This window comes from Sipha flava, unplaced genomic scaffold (genome assembly GCF_003268045.1).
Source record: "Sipha flava isolate LNK unplaced genomic scaffold, YSA_version1 246_pilon_pilon, whole genome shotgun sequence".
In the NCBI taxonomy this organism is placed as follows: Eukaryota; Metazoa; Arthropoda; class Insecta; order Hemiptera; family Aphididae; genus Sipha; species Sipha flava.
Genome location: NW_020272894.1, coordinates 180,818 through 206,772, shown reverse-complemented (window position 1 = coordinate 206,772; position 25,955 = coordinate 180,818). Strand labels below are relative to the sequence as shown.

General features: G+C 27.8%; 1 protein-coding gene across 7 annotated transcripts; it reads right to left on the bottom strand.

Moving 5' to 3' along the window:
• Positions 1–867: 867 nt before the first annotated feature.
• On the bottom strand, positions 868–23,383 carry LOC112684229 (zinc finger protein 664-like). 7 transcript variants are annotated; one of them, XM_025555617.1, is made up of 3 exons: positions 4,421–4,911; positions 2,959–4,133; positions 868–1,051 (listed from the first exon to the last, which is right to left on the bottom strand). In XM_025555617.1, the coding sequence occupies exons 1-2, from the start codon at positions 4,427–4,429 to the stop codon at positions 2,982–2,984; spliced, it is 1,161 nt and encodes a 386-aa protein (XP_025411402.1). In that variant the 5' UTR covers positions 4,430–4,911; the 3' UTR covers positions 868–1,051; positions 2,959–2,981. The 7 variants fall into 7 exon arrangements, with proteins under 7 accessions (XP_025411402.1, XP_025411405.1, XP_025411408.1 ...); XM_025555620.1 differs by lacking the exons at positions 868–1,051; positions 4,421–4,911 and adding exons at positions 5,257–5,419; positions 23,176–23,383 and having other exon boundaries at positions 2,651–4,133; XM_025555623.1 differs by lacking the exons at positions 868–1,051; positions 4,421–4,911 and adding an exon at positions 23,176–23,383 and having other exon boundaries at positions 2,651–4,133.
• Between the last annotated feature and the right edge of the window lie 2,572 nt (positions 23,384–25,955).

The following is a 25,955-nucleotide window of genomic DNA, read 5'->3' as shown; positions in this document are numbered from 1 at the left end:
TAAATCCTTTATAACACCGTATAAATGTGGAAATATCGGATAAACATTTTCATAAGGTTCGTCAATTCTTCAAATAAAATTAATTTAACTGGAAGTACTTTACCTTATTAATTATCTTCAATTGGTTATCTTCAATCTTGGTTCTTACGGACTCGGAAAGTAAGTATTATCTTCAATGCACCAACACCGACGAAACCACGTTATGAAATAAATAATAAGTAAAACGACGATGAAAACAGTATTAATTTATAAATTTTTATAAAAGTAATAGTTGTTTTTTTATTTAGAAATATTTTTAACTATTAATGGTTTATGTGTTGAGTGAGTTAATCGCTAAAAATCATGTCATTGTCGTACTAATAACATTTTTCATTAAACTAACTAATAAATATATTTCAATAATAGTTATATTACAAGACTTTTGTGTATTGATGTAAATTCTTAATTTCTCCGGCAGTGTTCTAGATTTTCAAATATAATTTAAATTAAAATAAACTGTAAGTAATAATTAATTTTGAAATTTTCCAGCAATTTTCATAAATCAGAGATCAGCAAAAATATTTGGTTAAAACACCAAAAACCCATACTCAGGCTTGTGTGCAAAGGAGATTTTAATTCCCCCCCTCATTGAGAATTTTTTTACATACATTAATACTAAAAATATAACTAGTCCTCATTATATAAAAGTAAAGCTAACTAGAAAATGTATATAATTCTATTTTTATTTTAACAGAGCTAATTCGCTCGATTTAATGCATTTTTCAATTAAACGTTCACGCATTTTCCACCTGTTTATTATAGTTGTAAATGCAGTCATCGTTAGAACATGTTTTTTTTATTAACTTTTTAGCTAACATAACATAAATAATTTTGATTCTTTCCCCCCCCCCCCCCTTTGGACAATTCCTGCGCAAAGGCCTGCTCATACTTAAACTGTCAAGATAGTGAAGCCTTTTTATAAAACATTAGTTTAATTAATTTTTCTTTTTATTAAGAAATAGTTAAAGAGTTCTTCAAATGCTGTTATTGCCAATTGGTGTCAGGTTTCAAACTATAAAAAAAATCATTAAAACTCCAATTAATTTAATATGAATAACTCTTAAAAATTATATTTATAACACACTAATAATTTCACAAAAGATAAATAATAATAATTTTGCATACATATTAAATTACATCTAATTACCCGTAATAAAAATTTTGTACTCACACACAAACGCATTATTAACTTTACGTAAAATACAATTGAAAAACCCCATACATTTATATACTAATTGAACACAGATCATTAAAATTACTTAACTTAATGTAAACACAACAATATAAAGGCGCCGATCTCATGTTCTGAGTGAATGTAACATATTTTTCAACATGCCAATTTGATTAATTATAATATATCAAGAATTTTTTTTTAACTCATTATAATATTGAAAAAATGAAAATGATTTAGTAGATGGAATGGTGATTAATACGAATGTAATACTTTCAATACTCATTGGCGCGCCTGATCTGAAATATCCCAGGTCATTTTTTAAGTTTTTTTTTTTTTAATTCAAAATGAGCACCCATTTATATCTAGTTAGACAGCTAATCAAACAATATTCAATTAGCTGAGTTGTAGATTTTACCTTAAAAAAATACTCAACTAATATAATAATAAAATTATATCTATAGAAAACAACAATAATACCTAGGTCCCAACATTATTTAATGATATTTTAATTTATATATTTTTTTTTTTTTTTTATACTTAATAAATTGTTATAGAATTTGAGCGAAATTATAAAAATATTATAATGTATAATTTTAGTTACCTATTTCTAGTTTTTCAATTATGTTGTACATTTTATATTATAATTAATAGTTAAAATTCATTTGTGTAAAATCACCCAGAGCCAAGTAATAATTAGTATTTATATAGGGACAAATGCTTACGAGCTCTACATTTTAAGGGGAACAAAGTAATAAAATCATTAAATTTAGTAAATCGATAATTATACTAATTACGTATGTGATCAAAGGCATAATAATTAATCTATGGTAAAATAAAAATAATATATGCAAAAAGAGTAGAAGAAGACTGATGGCCCATAATGAAATATATATGAGATTATTCTTTTAATTGAGCGTATTTTGTTTTGTCCTTAGATGTCTACATTGATTTAAAATGATACAATTATAAAAGAAAACGGTGTATATAACCTAAGTATCGTAGTATAATTAATATTATTTCTTGTTTTAAATAAGCGATTCAAAGACATAAGCGTACCTAATATTAAATTGATATTTCTTTAAGTACTATATTATAAATTGTAACCTAGAGTAACATTGACACACGGAATTATAGTACGTATATATAGTATAATAGATTGAACACTTATTTTCTTAAAAAATATCAATTAATATTATTTACACGCGTCTAACCATTTATATATAATATTTGTACTAAATAATCAAAATAATTTTATATTATCTTAAAATTACTTTTAAAGTTTGCGCATAATTCATAATTATTCAATCATAGCGTTATCATTACGTTTGAAAGTTAAAATAATTTTCCATTTCTACTGTATCTTAACGTGTTTGACATTCAAACTGTTTTATTTATCAATTTACATTTATTTTTATTTTTTTTATTACAAGGAAGAAAATCGGAAAAAAAAACATAAGACATCTAGTGAAATAACTTAATAAATAAATGTTTGTGAGAAAATGATTTAAAATACAGCCTGCAACGTACCAATCATAAATTCAGAAGTGGATCGTAATTATAAAAAAACACTTCGTATACCGGGAAATAAACATTAAAATTACAAAAGCGGAATCGAAAAAACAAAAATAATTATTTATGTCGGACGCGGGTCGTTTGTAATATAAATGAATGTGAATGCTTCGGGATTGCTTCAAGCGCACGGGACAATTGGCGCGTGCGCGTACGTCATATATGATATAACTCACGTGGCGGTGGGCGTGGCGGGTGTTCACGCCTCGACGGGACGACAGGCGTGTTTGTTGAGCGCCGCCTTGCGGGTGTACGACCTGTGGCACACGGGGCACGCGAACAGCAACTGAATGGGGTCGTGCAACCGCCGGTGCACGGTGAGGTTGGACTTCTGGGAGAACCGTTTGCCGCACACCGGGCACAGGAACAGCGGCACGCCATCGGTGGCGGGCGCGTGCAGGGCCTTGTAGTGCTTGTCCACGCCGGACTGCTGGTCGTACGAGCGCGGGCACAACGGGCACTTGAACCGCTTTTGGCGGTCGTGCACGGCACGCACGTGCACGGTCATGTTGTGCTTGCGCGAGAACCATTTGTCGCACCGCGGACACTTGAACGACACCTTCGGATTGGCCGCGTGCACGGCACGCCGGTGCTCCAGCATGTTGGACTTCTGCGCGAACCGCTGCCCGCAGTCGTAGCACTGGTGCGGCCGCTGGCGGAGGTGCACGGCGCGCCGGTGACGGTTCAGGTCGGTACGCCGGCTGAACCGTTGGCCGCACGTCTCGCAGTCCACGTCCGGGCGACCGTGTTTGCGGCGCAGGTGAGCGGCCAGCTGGTCGGCTCGGTCGAACCGCCGCTCGCAAACGTAGCACGTCAACTGGCGTTTCGGCCGCTCCGTCCCCGGCGGCTCGCGGTGGTGATCGTCGTCCCCGCGCTGTTCCGCGTCGAACCCCTGCTGGTCGTGCTTGGACCGGAACGCTCTCAGCACCTGTTTGCCGCAACCCTCCGACTGTTGCATGTGCGTTTTCATCTCGGCCTTCGTCTGGAACGCTTCCGAACACACGGCGCACTCGAACTCCACGGACGGCGAGTCGAGCCTCGGCGATGGCGGCGGCGACGGCGAACCGAACGACGACATCGAGACGGACGGCGACCGGCGCGCGCGCGGAGGCGACCACGAGGCAGACGAGCACGGCGACGGTTCCCGATCCGTATCGTCCGAGTCGAACCAACTGCTGATCCGTTGGTGCGCGACCGTGCGGCGCGTGCTCCTCGCAGTCGCACCACTCCCGGACGCCAGAGCCGCGTCGCAGTGGTTCCCGGTCGACGTCTCCCCGGCGGTCTCGTTCCCGGACATCTCCTCGGCGACCGGCGACGTAATGGCAAGTCCTCTCCGAGTCACTCCGATCCGCTACGCATAAACACACGCGTCGTCGTACGTTAAAATGCAGTCCACACGACTATCAATGATAGTATTATAATGATAATGTACAGGCGGGTGTCTAGATAAGTTATGAAGCAAATGTTACGAACGGTTGATTTACGAGCTCAAGTACAGTAAGTACATCTCTACACGATCCCGGGTCATCGGTATACCGGAAAAAAGAAATTTATCCCGACGACTGTTGCTTAGCGCGCGACGTCATTTTTATACTCAAATGTCGCCTTGATATAGAACCCCACCGACTCGTTGATTACCCGGTTCATTATTGATTTTCCGTATCACAATGAGGTGCCCACATAAATCACGTTGTGATTTATGGCTGCCGTCTATAAACGTTTTCGTACGAATTCCGTGGATCACGCGAGTATATTTTACTGTACCCGGAGAATCGTCGTAGCGCATGCAATACGATTAATTAATTTAATTAGAAGCAGACGATAAGCAGTAAACGACGGAGCAAGATAAACCCGATTGAGAATACTAAGAAAAACTAATATAAAACTAAATGATAACATAATATTATTTTAGTAATGCGTTTACATTTTATAATTGTATTATTTACCACGTAATACCAAATTGTTTTAATTGTTTACTTAGCCTCATTTACAAAAACCATTTACGAACCGATTTGTTAGGACTCGAGTTATTATTTCCCTCCATAGCGCTCAAAACTGTTCAAAATGCATTGCTTCAGAAGAGTAAATAGCTCTTATATAAATAGGATAAATATCTACACGTTATATACAAATTAATTGTAATCATAAATCAAATAAAATCCAAATACCAACTATAATAAGTTGGGTAAAAATAAATTAATAATAAAATTAAATAATAAACGCTCTGTTTACGTAATGAAATTCGAGTTAACACAATACTTATGATTACATATCATAATATTTAAATAATTTAGATATTCAAAAATCTAAAAACTAATCTATGACAGCAGCACTAAACGTTTACTTTTTACCTATAATTCTACTATTCGGATTACCTACTGAAAATTTCCTATTGTCAACGGTTCAGATATTACGATTGAATTGTAGTAATATAATTTTAGATTCTGAGCGGTATAAGAAAGTATTGATTTTACACTGATCTTTCTTTTTTCGTATACACTTCTCGTAGTAAAACTGCACCAAAAGTTTCATATATATAGTCATTTCATCGGAAATTGGATTCTTGATCTCGTAAAGTATTCATTCTTCGATTTTCTTGGTAGTTTTTCGATATAAATAAAACACCAACGGAAAAACCTGAAAATATTGTTACACATCATCAAAAAAAGGCTTGTATTTATCTTCATAAAATAAATAATTTTTTTTCAATGTTTTTAAACTAAACACAAAAATAACTATTAAAAATTACACACACATAAGTATACGAATTTATTAGCTCAATCAATCAATTTACTAGTCATAGGTTTAAAATAATGTAAATTTATTATTTTTTGACGAGCAATAGTCATTACATAATTTTTATGTTGAATCTCTAATTTTATTTATACTTAGTTAAATACATATGACACAGTCTACTTATATGCTATTCTAAAGTAATTTGTAAAAGCGTGTCTTTAAGCAAGTTTATTTTGAAGCATTTGTTAATGAAATATTTACCTAATATTATGATTTAAAATTTTTAGCAACTATGAAAAGTTACTTATTTGAACTGTACGCATTTGAGTTACATATTACTGTATAGGACACTCGATTTTTACTTGGTATCGTTTGTGCAACCGAATAAACTAATCAATTTAGTAAATCTGTAAAAAAATGTATATAAACCATATATTATGATACGAGGTGTGGCAATTAAATAACCAGAATTTGTTTCTAGTTTCTATAATGGCAACACTAATATCTTGAAAATGTGTTGAAGTAAATTTCACAAGCTTATACATAAGTCTACTAAGTTTGATAGTGATCGGTATTAGATTTTGTGCTCTGCGATTTTTAAAAGTTAGTAGCATAGTGTCATAACGTACAAAAATGTGTGACGTGAAAATTGTTTTTCGACGATCGATTTGCAAGGACTTTCTTGAACGAATTCAGAGTGAAGGGCGTGACTGGGTGAATTCGATTATCACGGCAGATGAAAGCTGGGTTTATCAATACAACCCTGAAACTCGTTGACAGAGAAAACAGTGGGTTGAAGAGGCGGGAGAGCGTCCCACGAAAGTCCGGGTGTCTCGAAACCAAATCAAGACAATGCGTATCTGTTTCTTCGACATCGAGAATTTTTTCTTAATAGTTAAACGGTGACTTCAGTAGTTTACATTGTATTTTATAAGTTTATAAGCGATTGTGCCAATGACTCATGTGAGGCCGGGATTAGCCAAAAATGGTTGGATCCTTCACCATGACAATGACGACGTACACATCATTAAAAAATGTTGACCAGTAGGAACATAATAACGCTACCCCGTCCGCCGTACACCCCTGAAATGGCTCCACTGGACTTCTGAATATTTTCAAAATTGAAGGAACTAATGAAAGGACATGGCTATGATGATTTAGAGGACATTCAACGTGCCGGAACGTCGGTTTTGAAGAATTTAACTTCTAGAATTTAACTTCCAGAGGTGTTTCCGGAAATGGGAAGAACGTTGGACCAAGTGTGCTGGACTCGGAGGATAGTTCTGTGAAGGCATGAATGCATAAACTCGGTATTGTAAATACTAAATAAATGTTTTAAAACTAAAAATGCTCGTTATTTAATTACCACATTTTGTATTTATTATAAGAATAATATATTAAACAATGAGCTAGATAAAACTTTACTCATAAAATTGGGTATATATTTTATCTATAATCGCTTCAAAATAAACTTATTAAATTCGTGTCAAAAATTTAAAAAAATCTATTTTTATTTGATAGTGTATTTATGTAACCTAACACTTAATAAATTTCTAAACTTAAAACTATATTTTATAGGTGCTTTATCTAATATAATATTGTTAATTATTATCTTTTGAAATTTTAATTCAGTTTTCCAAGAAATTTACTTTGTTTATCTACAAAATATACCGAATAACATCTAAAAATTAAGCTTTAAAAACTGTAAAATATTTGAAAAGGTTAATAATTTTCATGTATTATTAAACAAATTATAAATTTCTAATCATCAATAGTCAATAGAAAAATATTTATACATAATCTGTCTAGTGATTGTAAATTCATGTCTTAAAAAAATGTTTGAATATTCATTTATACCATAAAACATCTAAGAAATAAGTGTTGAAAGACTAATTTTAATTAAAAATCTCAACATTTTATTTATTTTAAAGTGAACAAAAACAGAATTAAAAAAAAATTGAGTAAAAAAAGAGGTAATTATTTAAAGATATTTGAATCCGTATAAAAAATATAGGACATAAAATAATATGAATTAAAAATATACAATATTTATAACTTTTTCATGCACTACTAATTTTCAATCTATAACAAATAAAAAATATATATATTAATTAAGAATATAATATTTTAATGATTTATTTTCTTATTTTATAGTTTATACTTCCATTACTTTAAATTACTTACCTGTGATACACTGTCAGGTGATATATGTGTATTACTCAATAAAAACAACTTTTCGTATATCCAGGGGTGTACTTTCAAATATGAAATTTGCAGCCAAATCTTCGGTTAGGTTTAAATTTGTTAAATCGTTTTCTTCATCACTTAGAACCTTGTAATCATTGTCCAGTTTTGCGCAAATTGCATTTTAGTAAGGCCCAGCTAAAATTTATTTATTTTTCCGATATTTCTTCGACTTCAAGCACACCGCACTAAATAGAGTACCTTGTTCTTGTACACGCATAATCGGCAATGGTAGAAAATGAAAGACTTATATATATATATTTATATTTCACATAAGACTACAAAGGTCCGTAATTATGTTCAAAATCAAAATATCAAGCATGTAGCCAAACTTGAACGAATTATGAAGAAAAAAGAAAAGTTTCACATAAAATGATCTCATAAAATTTGAAAATAAATCATTAATTAAATCAAAATAATCTCTGTATGTGGTTTTTCATATTATTTATATTATTACAAAAATGACGATAAGATAAATATAAACAATTCTTGTCATCAATTTCATTCCTATTTAAAAACCAAACTTAATATTTTAAAGCAGATTTGCTCATCCAAAAAACAAAGAAATTCAAAATGCTCAAGAGTAGCATTATTTTATAATTAACTGGTTAGGCAGTACATTTAAGCACAGGCGTATTTAAGGGGGAGTGCGAAGGGTGCGATCGCCCCCCACGATATCCGTATTTAAGAAATCGATTATACGAGTATGTGAGATAGACATTACAAATTTTTTTAATGTGGATAATTTTACAATGAAATCAAATTATGCGTGGCTGTGAATAATGAATTGGGCTTATTGTCGGGTCCATACTTAATGAAAAATCAAATAAAACACAAATGTAACTTTCAACACTTTCAACACAGATAGGTGGTAAAAAAAACTACAAATATTTAGAATTCACACGACATAAATAATTTTGAGCCTGAATTTAAAAAAAAAATTGAATCGCCTCCCCCCCCCCCCGAAGTAAGTCTAAATAATCCCCTGCTTTTAAACAACACCTACTATTGACATTAGATTTGGATGAACCAATTTTTTTATAGAAACTTTTAGAAATACTTTTTTTCTACCTCGAAAATTGGCTGAATTTCAAAAAATAAAATAACAATTTAAACTATTAATTATTATTTTAATTTTCAAGTATTATATTATAATATTTTAATTTTTCATGTAATTTTGCGTATTTTATTAACAATTTTAAGTTTATAGTCATAATATCATAATTGTTAATAGATAATTTACAATAATTACAAGTATGACGTACAATTGTTAATTTTCTTAGAAAACCTAAACCAATTAAGTGAGTTGAATTATTCGCCAATCGAATTAATTGTGATTTCTAAAGATAAATTATTGAAATAAAGACAGAATTAAAAAAATACTAAATTTTAATATACATGATTTTGTTGTAATCCGATACGCCTTTTATTCCTCTATATTATATTCTTATAATTTACATATTATATTTTACACTTTGTATTTTATATTTACTGTTACATTTTATATTTTTTATATATATTTAGATTTTTTTAAGCAAATTTATTTTGTACATATACATTTATATTCAGATCCCGACATTAGTAGGAACAATGTAAAACAATTATTACAATTATTGATAAGTTATATTAAGTATTTATACTCAGTCCTTTCCTTTCACTATTTATAATGTAAACGTACGTCGATTTCTGTTTTATAGCTCAGAAACCTAACGCATAGTTTCCAAATTATTTTCGGATTAATAAGTTTCTAAGCGCTTAGCCCATTACTTTCAAGGCGTGAGAATGAACCAGGTATAAGACCTTCAAGCACAGCAATAGCATTTATTTCCAGGGGGGACAGAGTGGGGCAAATATTTTTTTTACATGAATTAAGGTTTTTTTAACAAATATTGAGGTTATTTAAATAAAATATAAATATTTTCGTATCGTATAACATAATATAGCTATTATTATTTTCATAACATACAACCAAAATTAGATGAAAACGAACAAATGGTGATAAATCATAAACAAATAAGATAAATAAATAAAAACAATTCAGAGTCTATCTAAATACTAAAAATACAAATCTTCGAAAATACGAAAGTATTTACATAAATTAAAAATTTTTGAAAAATATTTTTCATAAATTCTTTGATGTAGCTCTTTTAAAAATAATTGTATATGACTTTATTATATCGTACATAATTTTCAATGGAGGGGGAGGGCTGGCGAGGAAGCAGAACTGTTTTCTGAGAGGGCTAGGGTCCACCCCCTTACCCCCATGCCTGATGACGATTATTTAACGCATACCTCCTTTGACTCATTTTTGACACGTCCAGAGACTACGCCCATATTTATACTATAATACTGGTCGTAGAATCCCTACAAATTAAGTATAATTAAATTTTTAACTAGGCAGTTGATGTGTATGTTCTCAACTGCCGTTCTTTTATCTCAGTAAATCAAATATATCATTAAAATATTTCTTTAAGTATCTATTTTGTTTTCTTAAATAAATTATAATTTACATCATAGGGGCCCATAAAAAAGTTATGGTGGGTGGGGGTGGGAACAAAATTCATTAAAAATTTAAAAAATGTTATTATAAGAACAAAAAGCTGAATAAACGACAAAAGGTGGAACTCGTCGTTAAACTTGTTTTGAGTTGGACTTTCGAGACCGGCTCACTATAATTTGAACAGGTGGAATGCAGTAATAGAGTGATAAATGAGCAAAATAATTGTTTTTGGGTAAATAATTATAATAAATAAATTGGGTGATCGTAATGAATTTCCTAATAATGTAGGGAACAAATATGTAGTGTGGATTGATTAATTGGAAGTCCTATGATATGAGGAATGATAGATTCCCACTTCAAATGATAAGATTAATTCTTATAAAATAATATAATAATAAAAAAGTAATTTTTACAAAAAATTAAAATAAATTTTCTCAAATATAAATAATATGATTATCATACAGCATTAATTATAAAAAAAAAACCAAATGACTTAAGTATATAGATCAAAAAATCAAAATCAAAATAATTTATTAATTAAATAAAATTTAATAAAATAGTAGTTATATTCATTTACGTTTATTTTTATAGTACACTTAATGCCTCGATTACAATGGGCAAATTTGCTCTTTGCTTGTCAATGAGTTAAATCGTGCTAAAGTGAGCGTGTACCGCGATCTGTCCGATGATACTCCAGCTAAGTTCAACACGCGGCGACTAAGCGAGTAGGTCTCTACATTAAGAGCATTGCAAATGGTCGGTTTTTAAGAGGTTCAGTATAGGTGAATTAAGTAAGTGAGTTAATTGACTAACGACTAGCAAATTAAATTTGCTAAACGGGGATATTAGTTTTTTCAACAAAATGGTGCTCCTTACACACAATTAAGTTGTTGTAGACAATACTTTAATAATACATTTGGATAACTTTGCCTTATATTGAGTCTTTAATTCATCCGCTATTACATCATTTGGGGATAATTTAATACTGTTCAACACACCGATTATTCTAGATTAAATTATTAATCTAGCATTTCAAACAAAATCATCGAAAAATGTTCAAAACTGCCAAACATACTAAATTAAAGCAGTTACCTAAACTTAAATCATATGACGTTAAGAATCATGGATGAAATATAACGGACATAAATTTGAATCGTTTATAAGATAATATTGAGTATATTTTTGTAATAAATTTTTTAATTAAAATTAGCAAAATTAAAACAAGTTTTTCATGTACCCTATTTAAAATCAAAAATAATTTTGAAATTAAAAATACAGACATTTTGGCAATTGATCAAAATTTTGAATTTTTAAAAATCGAGCATAAATCTATACGTTCAAACATTAACTCTTCGTCGAGTTCAGTCAATTCTTAAAAATAATTGATGTACAGTATAGTGTAGTATATAATCTAGTGTTTAAAGTATGTGTTTCTTTAAACAAAAAAGAATAATAGTTGTATTGCACATGTGCTTAATGAAAGAATGAAAAATTTGAAATTTGTTAAATCAAGCGTATTTTAGTGTTTTAAAACTAATTCAATTCTAACCTAATTTAATTCAATTTCAAGTCATTCGAAGTCATAAAACCGAACTATTTCATGTTATATTTTGAAAAAAAAGCGAACTATATGTATAATATCAAAAAAAAAAAGAAAACTAATACCTGTCTATAATAATTTTTTGTGGGTTTTTGATCAAAATTTTGATGTAGCTACGTTTTAAGTAATTTTCTTAATGTTCTATAAAGTTAAAAAATATTTATAATATTTATCAATATTTATTAGAAATAACTTATTAGAAGTAACATCTCTAGAAGAGCAGCATAAAATAATTCAAGTAATTGTGCCGACCATATATCTATAACCTCGATTGCTGTTGTTTCATCTATTGATGATCATTCTTTCTTTCCTTCAATACTCCTTATTTAATAAATTGTCTGGATGTAATACTGATTAATATACGAGTATATATAGTAAAGATCAATGAAACCCAACCATTTTTATTTTACGTCTCCTTGAAGATTTTTAAAATCCCCTTTTTAAATTGAAAAGTGCAATGAATTTTTTTTTTTACATTTTGCAAAGAAACTATACAATAAATTTATGTAAAGACTATTTTTATTATTTTTTTTTTTTTTAATAATAATAATTTATGTACTTTGTGGTGACTTCTTTCATTCCCCTCTACTCTTCAGAAATGTGTTTACGTCCTTCAGATTTGGAAACATTGTTATGGATTAATGTAACGGGGACTTAAGTGTAAAATTTAGAATAAGGTGATTGCAAATACCATGGATCTTATAGGGCTATAGAAGTGTCATAGTTACCCAATACATAATTTTTTTATATTTTGCAATCGATGAATGATAAAATATACTTAACAAAAATGTAAAAATGTTGTTCACTGCACAATTCAAAACCTGTTATACATACATAGATTATATGGTTAAAATATATAATGACCTATATCAAATTCAATAGAATTATATGGTCAATGGTAAGTTAAGGGAGGTTATAAAGGGGGAAGTTATCCCGGTGGCAAATTTTTAGGAGTGGTAATTTCTTAACAGCAAAAATTAAAGTTTGAAAGTTTTCACATATTTTCTAATTTTTAGGAAGAATATTAATCATTGAAAAGTTTGTATTGCAAATAATAATAGTAATAAAAATATTAAAGCGATCGGACTGACGCATTCATATTTTTATTCGCATTAAAGTATTATTTTATAATATTAATTTTAAACATAAAAGCAGTAAACGTACTAAAATATATTCGTATTTTTGTATACCCATATGGCTGTACTATAAATTATAACTATCATTTAATCATCAATTGAATTTGATATTAATAGTTTCAAATAATTTATTTGTACACTACTAAGTAATTGTTTTTATTATTCTACTGTCTATTCGTCTTTCGAGTCTCTTAGACTGTAGTTGATGTATTTTTGCAAGATTTTCAAAAATTTAAAAATGTCTATATTTTTTAATTTCAAAATAACTTTCGGTTAAGAACAAGGTACATGAAAAAGTTGTTTAAATTAAGCTAATTTTAATTTTAAAACTGTCAAGTAATAATGAGTAAAAAAACAAACAGGTTTAATATTTCCTAATTGTTGTTTTTCTTCAATCAAAATGAATAGAAAGCACATACAGTTAAGTGGTGCTAAATAGTATATACGTAGCTTATGAATAATAGGTCTATTAAATTAAAACTGCTGATTTTACTATTAGTTTATAGATATATATAAATTAACCCATTTTAACGCTGTTATTATAAATATATATTTTTTTTATGATGGATACAATAGGTTTATCAGTGGCGAAACTAGAGTTAAAATCTTGAGAGCGCTACTTATGAACTCATACCCCCCAACATTTCATATAACAAATATTCATATTATATTATTATTTTATTCATAACACCATTATAAGACAAATATGTGCTTGATCACCCCGTAGTTGCGTTACCGAAGTTTACACTATTTCTACAAAAAAAAAAAAAATTAGTTTACAGCGAATAAACATTATTTAAATGAACGTTGCGTAATTTTTCGTTAACGAGATGGCACATATCAAATAAAAATGGAGATCCATGAACAGAGATTTTAATGAAATAGCTACATTAGAAATCAAATAAAAATGAGAGATATCATAATTTCAATAAGAAAGAAAGCGTAGTATAAGGATTTTTTACGAAAATTTTGATGATTATTTCTTTACTTTATTATTGCTTTACTTGATGAAATATTTTAGTCATTGTAATTTATTTAACATTTGATAATGCAACAATACAGTTAAAAGAACATTTTACTAGTTCAAATGTCATATTTAGTCGTTCAGCTAAATTTATTAATTTACACCAACGATAGGCAAATTTATGATAGCTAATGAATTTATGGAAAATAATCTGATTCTGATCTACCTAAGGTTTTTACGAGTCAATTTTTATCATTTAAAAGATCTAATGATAAATCTCGCTTTAAAGATAAATTGCAAAACGAACAAAATTAAAAGTTATTTCTCAATTTCTTATTATAGAGAACTTTACAAAACTAACGATATTTTCTGAAATATGTAACATCATGGACAATTTTTTTTTTACTTAATTAATAGTAAGCTGTAGTAGCTGAGTAAACTGAGAGTTAGTGATAATTAAATTAAATAATTCGAAAAGTAACGACGACTTTTAAACTTAAGATCAATCAACTAATTATGTAGATATTGTTCTGCTATACGGGGGTCTGTAACTGAATAACCAAAGAACGAGACAAATGTATGATAGTTAAAAATGTTTTATTAATAATTGATTTATTATTTAATTGGTTGATTTTATTTAAATTCAAACTTATTACATATTTCAACATACCAGCCGAAAACCAATTAGAGAAAGACAAAAGCACAGCAAAAGAAAGTTCTCAATAAATAACATTTATCGGTACATTCTACAACTGAATAAACACTAACTGACCGCTAGATGTCTCTGCTAATCAATCGTTAAGTATGTAATCGATTACAATAAAGGCACTTAATATTTCTTTACACTACAACATAAACATAAATTAAATAAATAATAATTAATAATAAATTTAATATTTTATTAATGTTCTAGCTAACCTATCCTAACCCTGGCTTTGCCTCGGAAACTAAGATTTATTATTATAACTAAGGCTCGGTTTTATATGTATTAAAATAAATCAAAATATTTAATAATTAATAAATTATATATGTAATAACAAATCGCTTTATATTTGATGAAAAAATGAAATCATGGAATATAAAAAAATTACAAAAAAAAAAAAATAGAAATCGCTCTACAAAATTTGTAATTTATATAGCAATGAGATACTATATACATACTCAAATTTTCAAAGTTAAATGATCTACGGTTTGGTCAAAACACAGATTTGTACCGACTAAAAGAACACTCGCCTTCAACAGAAGTCATGGGTGCAAATTTCATATTTCCAATGTTCAAAGGAATGAGATCAGCCTGTAATTTTATCCCGTTCATTCCACAATGTACATCTTTAATTAATTTTAGGTAGTTAAAACCAAGATTTTTATTTAATACACTGTACATTTTTTCTTTAACTGCAATTCCCAATGGTCCTTGTACTTGTTCTATGCATTTTACAGCTCCCTCTACAAGTTCTAAACTTTGAACTCAAGTAATTTTTCTTGTCAAAAATATCAAAATATCGAACATAAATCGATCGTTGATTAAATTCAATAAGTGGTATTATTTTGTTTATGTATTTTTGGAAACATGGGTACTTGTCTGTATTGAATAATTAATAAATCGTAAATGGAAAAAACTGTCGAAATTTGTAGGACAAAATAGAATTATTGAGAGATATATGAAAATATGTACTTAAGGCAAAATACGTAAAAATATCTATAATATACTTAAATAAACAGAAAATACAATAAGTAAAGATTAGTACCCCACTCGCCTTTGACAAAAAAATCGAAAAAACGAGCGAATTAAAAACACACGAAGAAGTATTTATTAAATAAAGCAAGGAATTTTTCAACGGTATTGTGAAAAAATTATACATAAAAAGGTCTGTTTTTTTATAAAAAAAAAAAAATTAAATAATTGCTGAAAGAAATGGTAAGTAAATAAATATTCTATAGCCAATATTAAAGAAATTACAATTAAAATAAAAAATAATTTATTTTTATACTTTTAATAAGATAAAAATCTAATGCAAAAATAATTAGCGTTAAAAACATCAGGCACATTTCTCGCATAAATAAAATGTAAAAAAATATTAATGTTAAAAGGTGATGAGCGAGTTACTACTCAATAAATATAATTTTCTTTTTGCGGATCTCATTTATGTAAAAAGTAGTAGTAGGCATTAGTAAGTTAATTAGTAGTTAGCATTTGAGCCTATAGACTTTTAATCAATTAAGCTAGTCTTGATAATATTGCTCACAAAATAATACACGAGCATAAGCTTCAAGAATTCAGTATGTTAACTAAAAATTATTATTATTGGATTGCTTCTATTTTAGGAATTTTTAAATATAAAAATATGTAACAAATGAATCCATATAATACCGCTTTCCGACAGCGTAAAATAGACAACCCGTAATGATGTAGAATCTTAGAAGCGTGTCATGTCAGATACGATAGAATCTAGATAATTTTACAATGTTTGTACTAAAGCTGATGCCTTATCATTAGTATACTTCATACTTTATGATTCATTGTTATAAAATAAAGTAATTAAAAATATAATTTTATATCTACTAGTGCATAACTATTTTATTTTTATTAGAATTAATTAAATCAGAACATTTAGATTCATTAGTCTTAAACGATATTATAACTTAATATACTTCAAAATATTAAATAAATATAAATTCATATGTTGTGTCATTTAAAATACTTTTCGATACACTTGAACTAATTCCACGGCACGTCAGTGTGTCACGTCGAAGTGGCTGAGAAACACTGCTCTGGATTCCTAAAAAATTATAACTCAGAGAACTTGATTTTAAAAATATTAGACTAATATAAAAACTATTGGCTGAATCCAAATTATCCTAAAAGGTTCCGGTGTAATTAAAATTTAGCTTCTACGTGATTTTATTTTTATTTTTTAACCTATATTAAAATCATATGTTTTAAAATTATGGTGTAATCATAAATTGCAACAAACGTTTAATTCGGATATTATGATGTAAAAGACAAAACTTTAGCTTAGGTATACTATTAATGAAGAACAAGCCCAATTGCAACAATATCAAAGTTTACGTATTAAATTCTAGGTTAGTATTTCTGTCTCATCTTGAAGTGCAGCCAGTATATTTATATATAAATGAATACATATACAGCATTTCTAAGGGTTGAAGAAAGAGTTATGCACTTATAATAATTTCCTAGTTAAAGGAATTTATTAGACATGTATACAGAAATATTGTATAACGTTTAATAAAGAATGATATTAAGAGAGACATAATCACCTAATCTTTTTCCGTGTGTAGCCCTACAGCTCCATACAATTGTAGAGTGCTACGCAGCTGTGCTTGAAAAAAAAAGTGGAGTCTCCAGACATGTAAATCTATTAATTTGTCAATAAAAAATAAAAATAACCAAGAAATTAATTTAGAGGAATAATATTAATATAAACCACAATGGAATGAATATAATAGACAATCATATCTGTAATACGAATACATTTCTTGCTTTTCGTGCGCCATAAATACCTATAAATAATAACTTATTCGTCATAAGAAACATATGTTTTTATCTAATTTCTTAATATCTAAATATAATTATCTTAATTTCTTTAATAATATTAAGACAATTATTTAACATTTCATGAAGAAATACAGTACACATTCCGGAAGAAATATATAATCAGTATAATTAAAACTTAATATCGGATATAAACAAAATTATTACTACTTGACTAGGACGCATGGCTGTCGACAGAAAAAAAAATGAACACAGAGCCAAACATTCACACACAGTTATCATACGACTTAAACAATATATACTTTCGACTCATTAAATTGAATACAAGTGTCTTGCAAGTAAACATATATTATAAAGAGATTAATTAATTTTTAGTATTGTGATTCAGTGAAACTACTTTTTGAGTTTTGAAGTGATTTTCCTAAAACTTTCCACAAAAAAAATTAGAAATACATTTCTTTAGACAAGCGCAGTATTTATGTTTATATTTATTTTTATAAAGTTAATTTTTTTTGGTGCATAATATGAAGTTAAATCTATGTACTCCGAATGACTAGAATTTGTTAAGGAGGAAGAAGAATCTAATGATGGTTTTAACATCTTCATATTTTTGTCTCATTATGAGTAAAAAAAACGTATTTTTAATGAATTTAGTTTTTTTCTTATTTATTTTTTTTCTTATTATTAAAATAATAACATTATAGCTACTTATAAAAAAAAAATGAGCATTAAAATTGAATTAATAAATTAATTTATAAAAATTATATCTATTAAGATAGTATGAATTATCATTCTAATTATTGTTATTGTTATTATTATTATTGTAAATTTAGCACTTTTACTTATTAATTACTAAATAAATATTCAACCTTTCAATGAAAGGATTTAAAAATGTAATTTAAAAAATTGTATCGTATTGTGATCTATCAATAAATTTTGAATGTATATCCAAAATACTATTGGATACACTATCCACAATTTAGTAAAATATTTAAACTATCGTATCTATTTAAATACACTACTAGTATTCAAAATACTTTTCGATAATAAAATTTAATGGTATTTTATTGTTATTAAATACAACATACAAAGTACCTAGATATATATATATACACACTTAATACTAAGTAAATATGGTAAACAGATACTTAAAACCAAACGTATGCATAAAAAAAAAAGAATCTAAAATTTATCACAACAATTAGGTTGGTATATATTTTAAAAAACGAAGTTTACGATTATTATAACCATAAGAAGTTGAATGTGACAGCAGGTTTGTGCCTTAGAGAAGAACTTGGGTGTTCAAATCCCCTTTCCCAAAATGTTAATGAATAAAAAAAAAAGTATTGCTTAATATTTCTAAATAATTTATGTTAAATATCATAAACATTTACCAGGGTTCTTTATATAATCTATTTTCGATCTATCTAATAGCATAAAATTATTTATTACCAAAGTTATTATCTTGTGAAATAAATACATTTAAAATCCGTGGTAATAGACATATTAAATTTCCACGAAGTTCAAAGATGGTATATAATATCGTTTCTCAAGCTTTTTAGTGTCGCGACCCTCAAAATAGGTATAAAATATAGTCAATCTCTTCGCGATCCCCCCCTCCATCCTAATATATTAGGTAAAAATTTGATTTGAATTTACATTTTGTAAATCAACGTTTTATTATTTTTGATCTACGCGACCCTAAGTCAAGGTGTTCGTGACCCCCTGGTTGAGAAACGCTGGTATATAATATATAATATTTACCCCCATCATGAGGCCCTCATTCACCACTGAATGCTTCACAATATTAGAAGCCCTTTTATCTTTTTTAACTCTTTCCCTTAATCATAACCTCATAGTTTCTGACTCTTCATCAAGTTTTCAAGTCTGTCTTCAAATTTCTTTAATTCCCTTCCCTCTTCCATATTCACCAAGATCGAACTGCTTCTATATGAATTAAATAATTTAGGTTTTGTTACAGAAATTCTCTAGGTTCCCGGCTATTCTGGCATAAAATGCAATGAAACAGAGGACTCCATTGCAAAATCCACTTCACCTCTTTGTAGTCCTTCTCCACCTTTGATTCCCTGGAACAATTTTTGTTCCATGTTAATATTTCATATTCATAAATTATGGCTTAACCTATGGATCCTAACAATTTGGCCCTCACCTATGCTACTTGGTACAAAATTATATCACCCACGATACTCTCACATCCCTGGTTTTACAACCTCAAACTAAATAGAAACACAATTATCTCTTTCTCACGACTAAGATTTGGACACACTCTACTCCATAGGTGTAATCTGGGGACGGGGGAGGGGCGCAAGAAAGGGCAACTGCCCCTACATATATTTTATTGAGGGGGCAATAGTATCGTTTTGCACTCCCCCCCCCCCACTTTAAAAGTTATAACTTATAATTTAATTTCTATTTTATCATAAAAAAATTAAACAGCATAATGGATTGTATAATAATTAATAAAAATAGATTTATCGTTTTGACTTTTTGAATGCCTCAGTTTATTATTTATTAATAATATCATTATATGAAAGCTCATATCGTAATACGTGGAATTGCAGAGAGATGACAGTGATTGCATGACGGGTAATTAGTTATTACCACAATTGCACAATGCGAACTAAGATTATTATCGTGTTTATTTTTATCATTTATAAATGTAAATGCCTATGGCACCAGTTTTTTAGTTTTACTACTGCTTGCCCCCCATTGACTCCAAGTTACGCCACTGTTCTGCTTCCATCACACTCTTACAAACTGTCTCTCGAAGACTTTCCTCTATGCATGCAACATGAATACAATGCGATCTATGATATCCCTCACTTATTCTTTCATTGTTCTTCTCTTGTTCACCAACATAATATCCTCTCTCCCTTAGGTTAGGATATCCTCTTTCAATATCCTATTTAACACCCAGCATATTTTCTTCACACAAATTTTACCAATTATCATCTCACTAATATCCTTCTTTTATCAGGCTGGTTTAAAAATTTAATTATTTTTGTTGTCTTGGTTTTGTTTGTCTTTCTTATTTTAATTTATTTATATTTAGTTTTTTTTTTTCACTTTCTTCTTGTTATATTTTAATATTGTTATTCATTGCACTTAACTATACTTAAACGTCGAAACTAATTGTAGTACAAAGTTTCTAATTAAAAAAACAATTAAAAAAATATATACCGAGATATTTTTATAAAAATACTCGTTGGTGATGAGTGTCATGCAGGAAATATGAATAGAAGATTGAGTTATATTGTCTAGAGAAAGTTATGATTTGGAATTTATTAAGATTAAGTCTCAAACCAAAAAGTTCTATCCAAGTGAAAAATATATTAATTTCTGATTGAAGAGAAAGAGACAGGTTTCCTGATTATCAATTTTTAAGTACCTTATATCTTTATATCATCGGAAAAAAGTATAAAATTTACATTTATAATCCATTTTTGTTTATAGTATTAAAAAGTAAAACAATTATTAATTATTAAAAATTATTTATGAATAATTAAAAAACTTTCACTTTTTTACTATTTTCATTATTTATGACTATAATTAATACAATTCTATTGCCGATTGCAAAAATGATTTTAACTTAAAATATTATGAAACACTATCATAAATCAAGTAATTTAATGGCAGAAATATTAAATGTTTGGGTTTTGAAACTTTTGTTTGATGTAAAAGAATTAATATAACTCATTTTATTTATTTTTTTATTACATTTTTTTTACTATTACTATTACTACTTAAGGAAATCTAGAAAAATATTTTGGAAAAAAATATTGAATTTAACATTTTAAATAATTAAATAGTTAATACAAATATTCTTATAAAAAAAATGTAATACATAGTTTAAATGTAAAAATCAAATAATGAGAAATAATTTATTAATGCTTAATACTTTAAAAATTAATCATGTTATTAATAATATAAAAAACCCATAACAATAGTATTTAATGTTTTATTTAAATAGGTACTTCAAGTAAAGTATCAGTGAGTTTTATATTCTTCCGGTTTCTTTTAGTTTTTGACCAAGCTAGATTAGCTGATAATGAATATGCAGTCATAAGCCCACGATTTTGTATAGCCCCCTTACACAGTTCATGCTCTTTATCATACTGAATCTATTTCCTTCCTTCAAACTCCTATTTTCGTTTTTTATGGTTATCTATGTTCCATGGTCTTATTAAATTAACAAATCAACTGATTACAATAGCAACTGTTAACTGTGGACTTTTATTGTTTTTATTATTTAAGATACCTCTAATAATTATTTTACGTTACATAATTTTTGCTATATGTTCTTTTCAAAATTTAAACATTTTTAACATAAAAAGAGTTTTATTTAACCTTTACTCAGTACAACTTTTTGATTAAATAGAAGAATTCATAACAATATTATAATCTACTAGTGTTATTTAGTTAATTTAAATATTTTAATAATAATTATATAAAACAATAAGCAAATAGAGTATACGAAGATTAAGAGTTTGAAAAGCAAAACTCAAAAACCGATAGGTTGAATAATTATAGGATCAAACGATTGCTGCAGCCTCTAGCGGTATAGCGCCTAAGCTCATACATTTACAACCCCGCGAAGGTTAGGCAAATAAACACGCTGCTCACTGTTGTAAAATAATTTCATCACGCCATTATCAATGTATATTAATATCAACATGATAATGATAGTATTAAATAATTTGTTATATTAAAATTAAAGGTAAAAATTACATTCATAATACATTTTTATTTAAATGTAAGTAACTGCTAGTCCAAATTAAGAGGAAAAAGCATAGCCCCCAGGCCTCAAAAATTAAGATTTTTAAGAGTTTAAATTTTAAATAAACATTAAGAATATTAAAATATTTAATAAAATAAGTTCTAAAAACACCCAACAATGTATTATTTAGGAATCCAAAATTAAGAGTACAAAATGAATCTGTAAATAGGCATTATTATAATTAGATATAAAAAAATTAATAATTAACACATTTAAGTTTAAGGAATATTTTTTGATAAAAATGCCAACCAGTTAATTCATCCTGGCAACTATTAAAAAAGAAAAAAGACAACTGCTGCTGGGTATTCATAACTGAATACACAAAGCTTAGTCCACAAGTCACTAATATCTTAATTCAGACTAGGATATCTTAACATTCCTAACTATTCCATGTAATATAATACAAACATTTTTTCATTTTTATTTATTTATAAAAAATTATTTACATCATTCCAGTTAAAAAAAGTATTAAATTAATTCTAAGATTCGTTAGTTATGTATAAACTCTAAACCCTCAATACAGGAAATGAACAAAAAGCCATTTACCAACCCATACCCCGACACAGTTCATAATTTCACCCAAACATTACGTCCACTTTATTTTATTTCAAATCAAGTACTATGTCAATAAAGGTGTCCATACATATAACCACTATTAAAAATAATTGTTAAAAATCATGGATTGCGACCTACCAACTGATCTTTGCGATACAAATGAAAATTTATCACTGGTATCAATGCTATACACATTCGCATTAATAATTTATAAAAATTGTATGCTTACTAAAAATGGATCGAAAATTATTAATACATACACTTACGCTTTATACAATTACACTTAAAAATATTATAAAAAATAATACAATAAATATGTTGTACTCCTTAAAAATGATATACTTACATTATGTATCCAAGCATTGCTATCCAGAGGCCAAGAAATTATTAAGCGTCTCTAGGTGATTTTCATTCGCTTAACTTACATCTTCTTCAACAAAGCATTTGCTATACCGCTGTATATAATCAATTTACCCCACCTCTTATGGTTTAGTTCAATTAACATTAAGATTGAAAATGTAGAATATATACTAACATAGTTATATAATATTATACTAATCTAACAAAACACAAAAGATTTAAACCAATCAACTAATATACAACAATTATTATCTCAAAAATTACTGGGCCTTTATGTTGAACGGCATGTATGTACCCGAATACAATATAATATCGAATTAAATGAAGTATAACATAAATTAAAATAGACTCAACAAGTAATTTTGATCCATGAAAAACTGGTTTGAACAATTATAGTTAGAGACGCAAATAGTTCATAAACCCAGATTATAAAACTAAATACCATACTCTTTTTTAAAGAAACAAAAGTTTCAAATTCACGCATGCTTGAATATTGTATTATTTATTAAAATGTACGGAGAAACCATTAAAAAGTCGAAAAATAAATCTTTGAGAGACGATTTAATATCGAGTTTAATAGTTTCATTAAACATGTAGATTTTCTACAATTAGCACTTCATCATGAAAACTTATTTCCTTAATAGAGAAAAAATGATTGATTTAGTACTTCTATATATGCATCCTTTCAAGATTGAATTATATTTAGTTATTTATACTTGCGTTTATTAATCATTTTATGTACATCATTTTCAACTTCTAAAATTGTCAAATTAATTTTAATTTACTTCGATAAGTAATTGAAGAGCCACATCAGTGACTATAAACGTTTCAAAAAAAAAAATGTCCTCCAAAAACGTAAATTATTAAAAATAAAATATAAATAAGCTAATAAGCGATAAACCGACAAAAATATGAAAATTGAAAGTCGAAAAATTATTAATCATCTACATAAAATTACCTTATTTGTTAAACAAAACAAATTGTGTTATTAATACTTTTCAAAATTCATGGTATATCGGATGTACTCAGACTAGTTAACCCCAAATTAAAGAAACCAGTTCTGGGGCAGTTCTACTATAATAACTAAAATTATAAATGTATAAAAAATATTATAAATAATAAAATTAGTACCATGCAAATAATTTTACATCAATAACTTATTGTTAATTAAATACAATAGAGAAATTAAGGTTTATATGTAAGAAATTATATGAAATATAATAATAAAGAAAGTACACACAAAATATATTATTATTAACTATTGAAAAAACTTTGCCATATTTCGAAAGAAATTTTAAAATATTCTTTAAACTCTAAATATTATAAACAAGCCTAATTATTAAAATAAATACTAATTGAGCTTGCCTAAAGAATTGAAACTTACATTTTTTTTTTTTTTTAATTAAAATATTTAAAAACAACTTAGAAGTCCTTTAATTAATTGCACTTTAATAAACTTCAATCTTATATAATATCTGATTATAAAACATATATTTCAATGTAATTTTATTTAGTTTTACTAACAAAGTAATATTATTATTAAATTAATTGTACATATATCTTGATTATTAATTCATTTTTATTATGCTTCAATTAATTGTTTTAAATTCTAAGCAAAGCAATTTATTGATTACACAAACCATATTTTTTTAAAAATTGAGAAATTGAAAGGATTAGGATGCTCAGAGTTCCAAAGAATAACTGGACATTTTATAGAAGTTAATATACTATCAAAAAATTGCTATAAAATTATAATAAAAAGTAATTTTAGAGCAAATTTACTTTAACATTTTAAATATTTAAAAATTAATTAATGTAAATGCTTAAAAAAACACTTAAAATTATATATCTAAACGAGTAAAAATAATATATTTCATACAATAAAAAATAATAAAAGCATTTTCAAACTTAATATTGATAGTTGGTTAATTTTTTTTTCTGTTTATATAATATTAAGAAACCTCAGAAATTATTAAATTTAGTAATAAAGTTCAAACTTAATTTAATTTACAAATAACCATTTAAAATAGTTAATTCAAATATATATTACTATTTTAATATAAAATGGCTTACTAGCAAATGAAAATATATTGAACAATCTCATGAATTTTATTTTTAATTCAATAATTTTAGAATATTAAAACTAATTGCAGCACTTTGTTTTCTTAGTAATACTTGGAAAAGTTTTAAACAAGATAATTTATCTTTTCTTTGAACTATGTAAGTAAACAATATGACTTAACATATCCAAACTAAACAAGGTATGAATTATGTCATCCTACTGCAATGGTACTCATGAGTATCTTATCTGGGGGAGCGAAGCATCAAAGATCGACACATACCTTATCTTTATATCCTGTCACCTACTTAACTTAAAATCTATGTAATCATACATTATATTCATAATGTTTAATACTTCATAAAATTTATGTAAATGAAAAAGAATACAATAGTTTGAACATGCAGATAAACTATAGTATATACGAAGAGCTTAAGCAATAAGTGAAAGGAAAAAATTTTAATCAGTAGAAGGAGGTCAAATATATAAGGAAACTATGGATTTAATGGATAAGATACAACTTAGAAATAATAGGAGTATAAATTGGAAGGAAGAAATTTAGAATCAAGACAGAAAGAGGTATCGGTGGGAGTTGTTAAAATCATTGCAACATTATGAAATTGAAAACAATAGAACATGAAACAATTAATATTACTTGATGTTAGATTAAAATTAAATATATTTTATTTTATAAGTAATGATTCTTC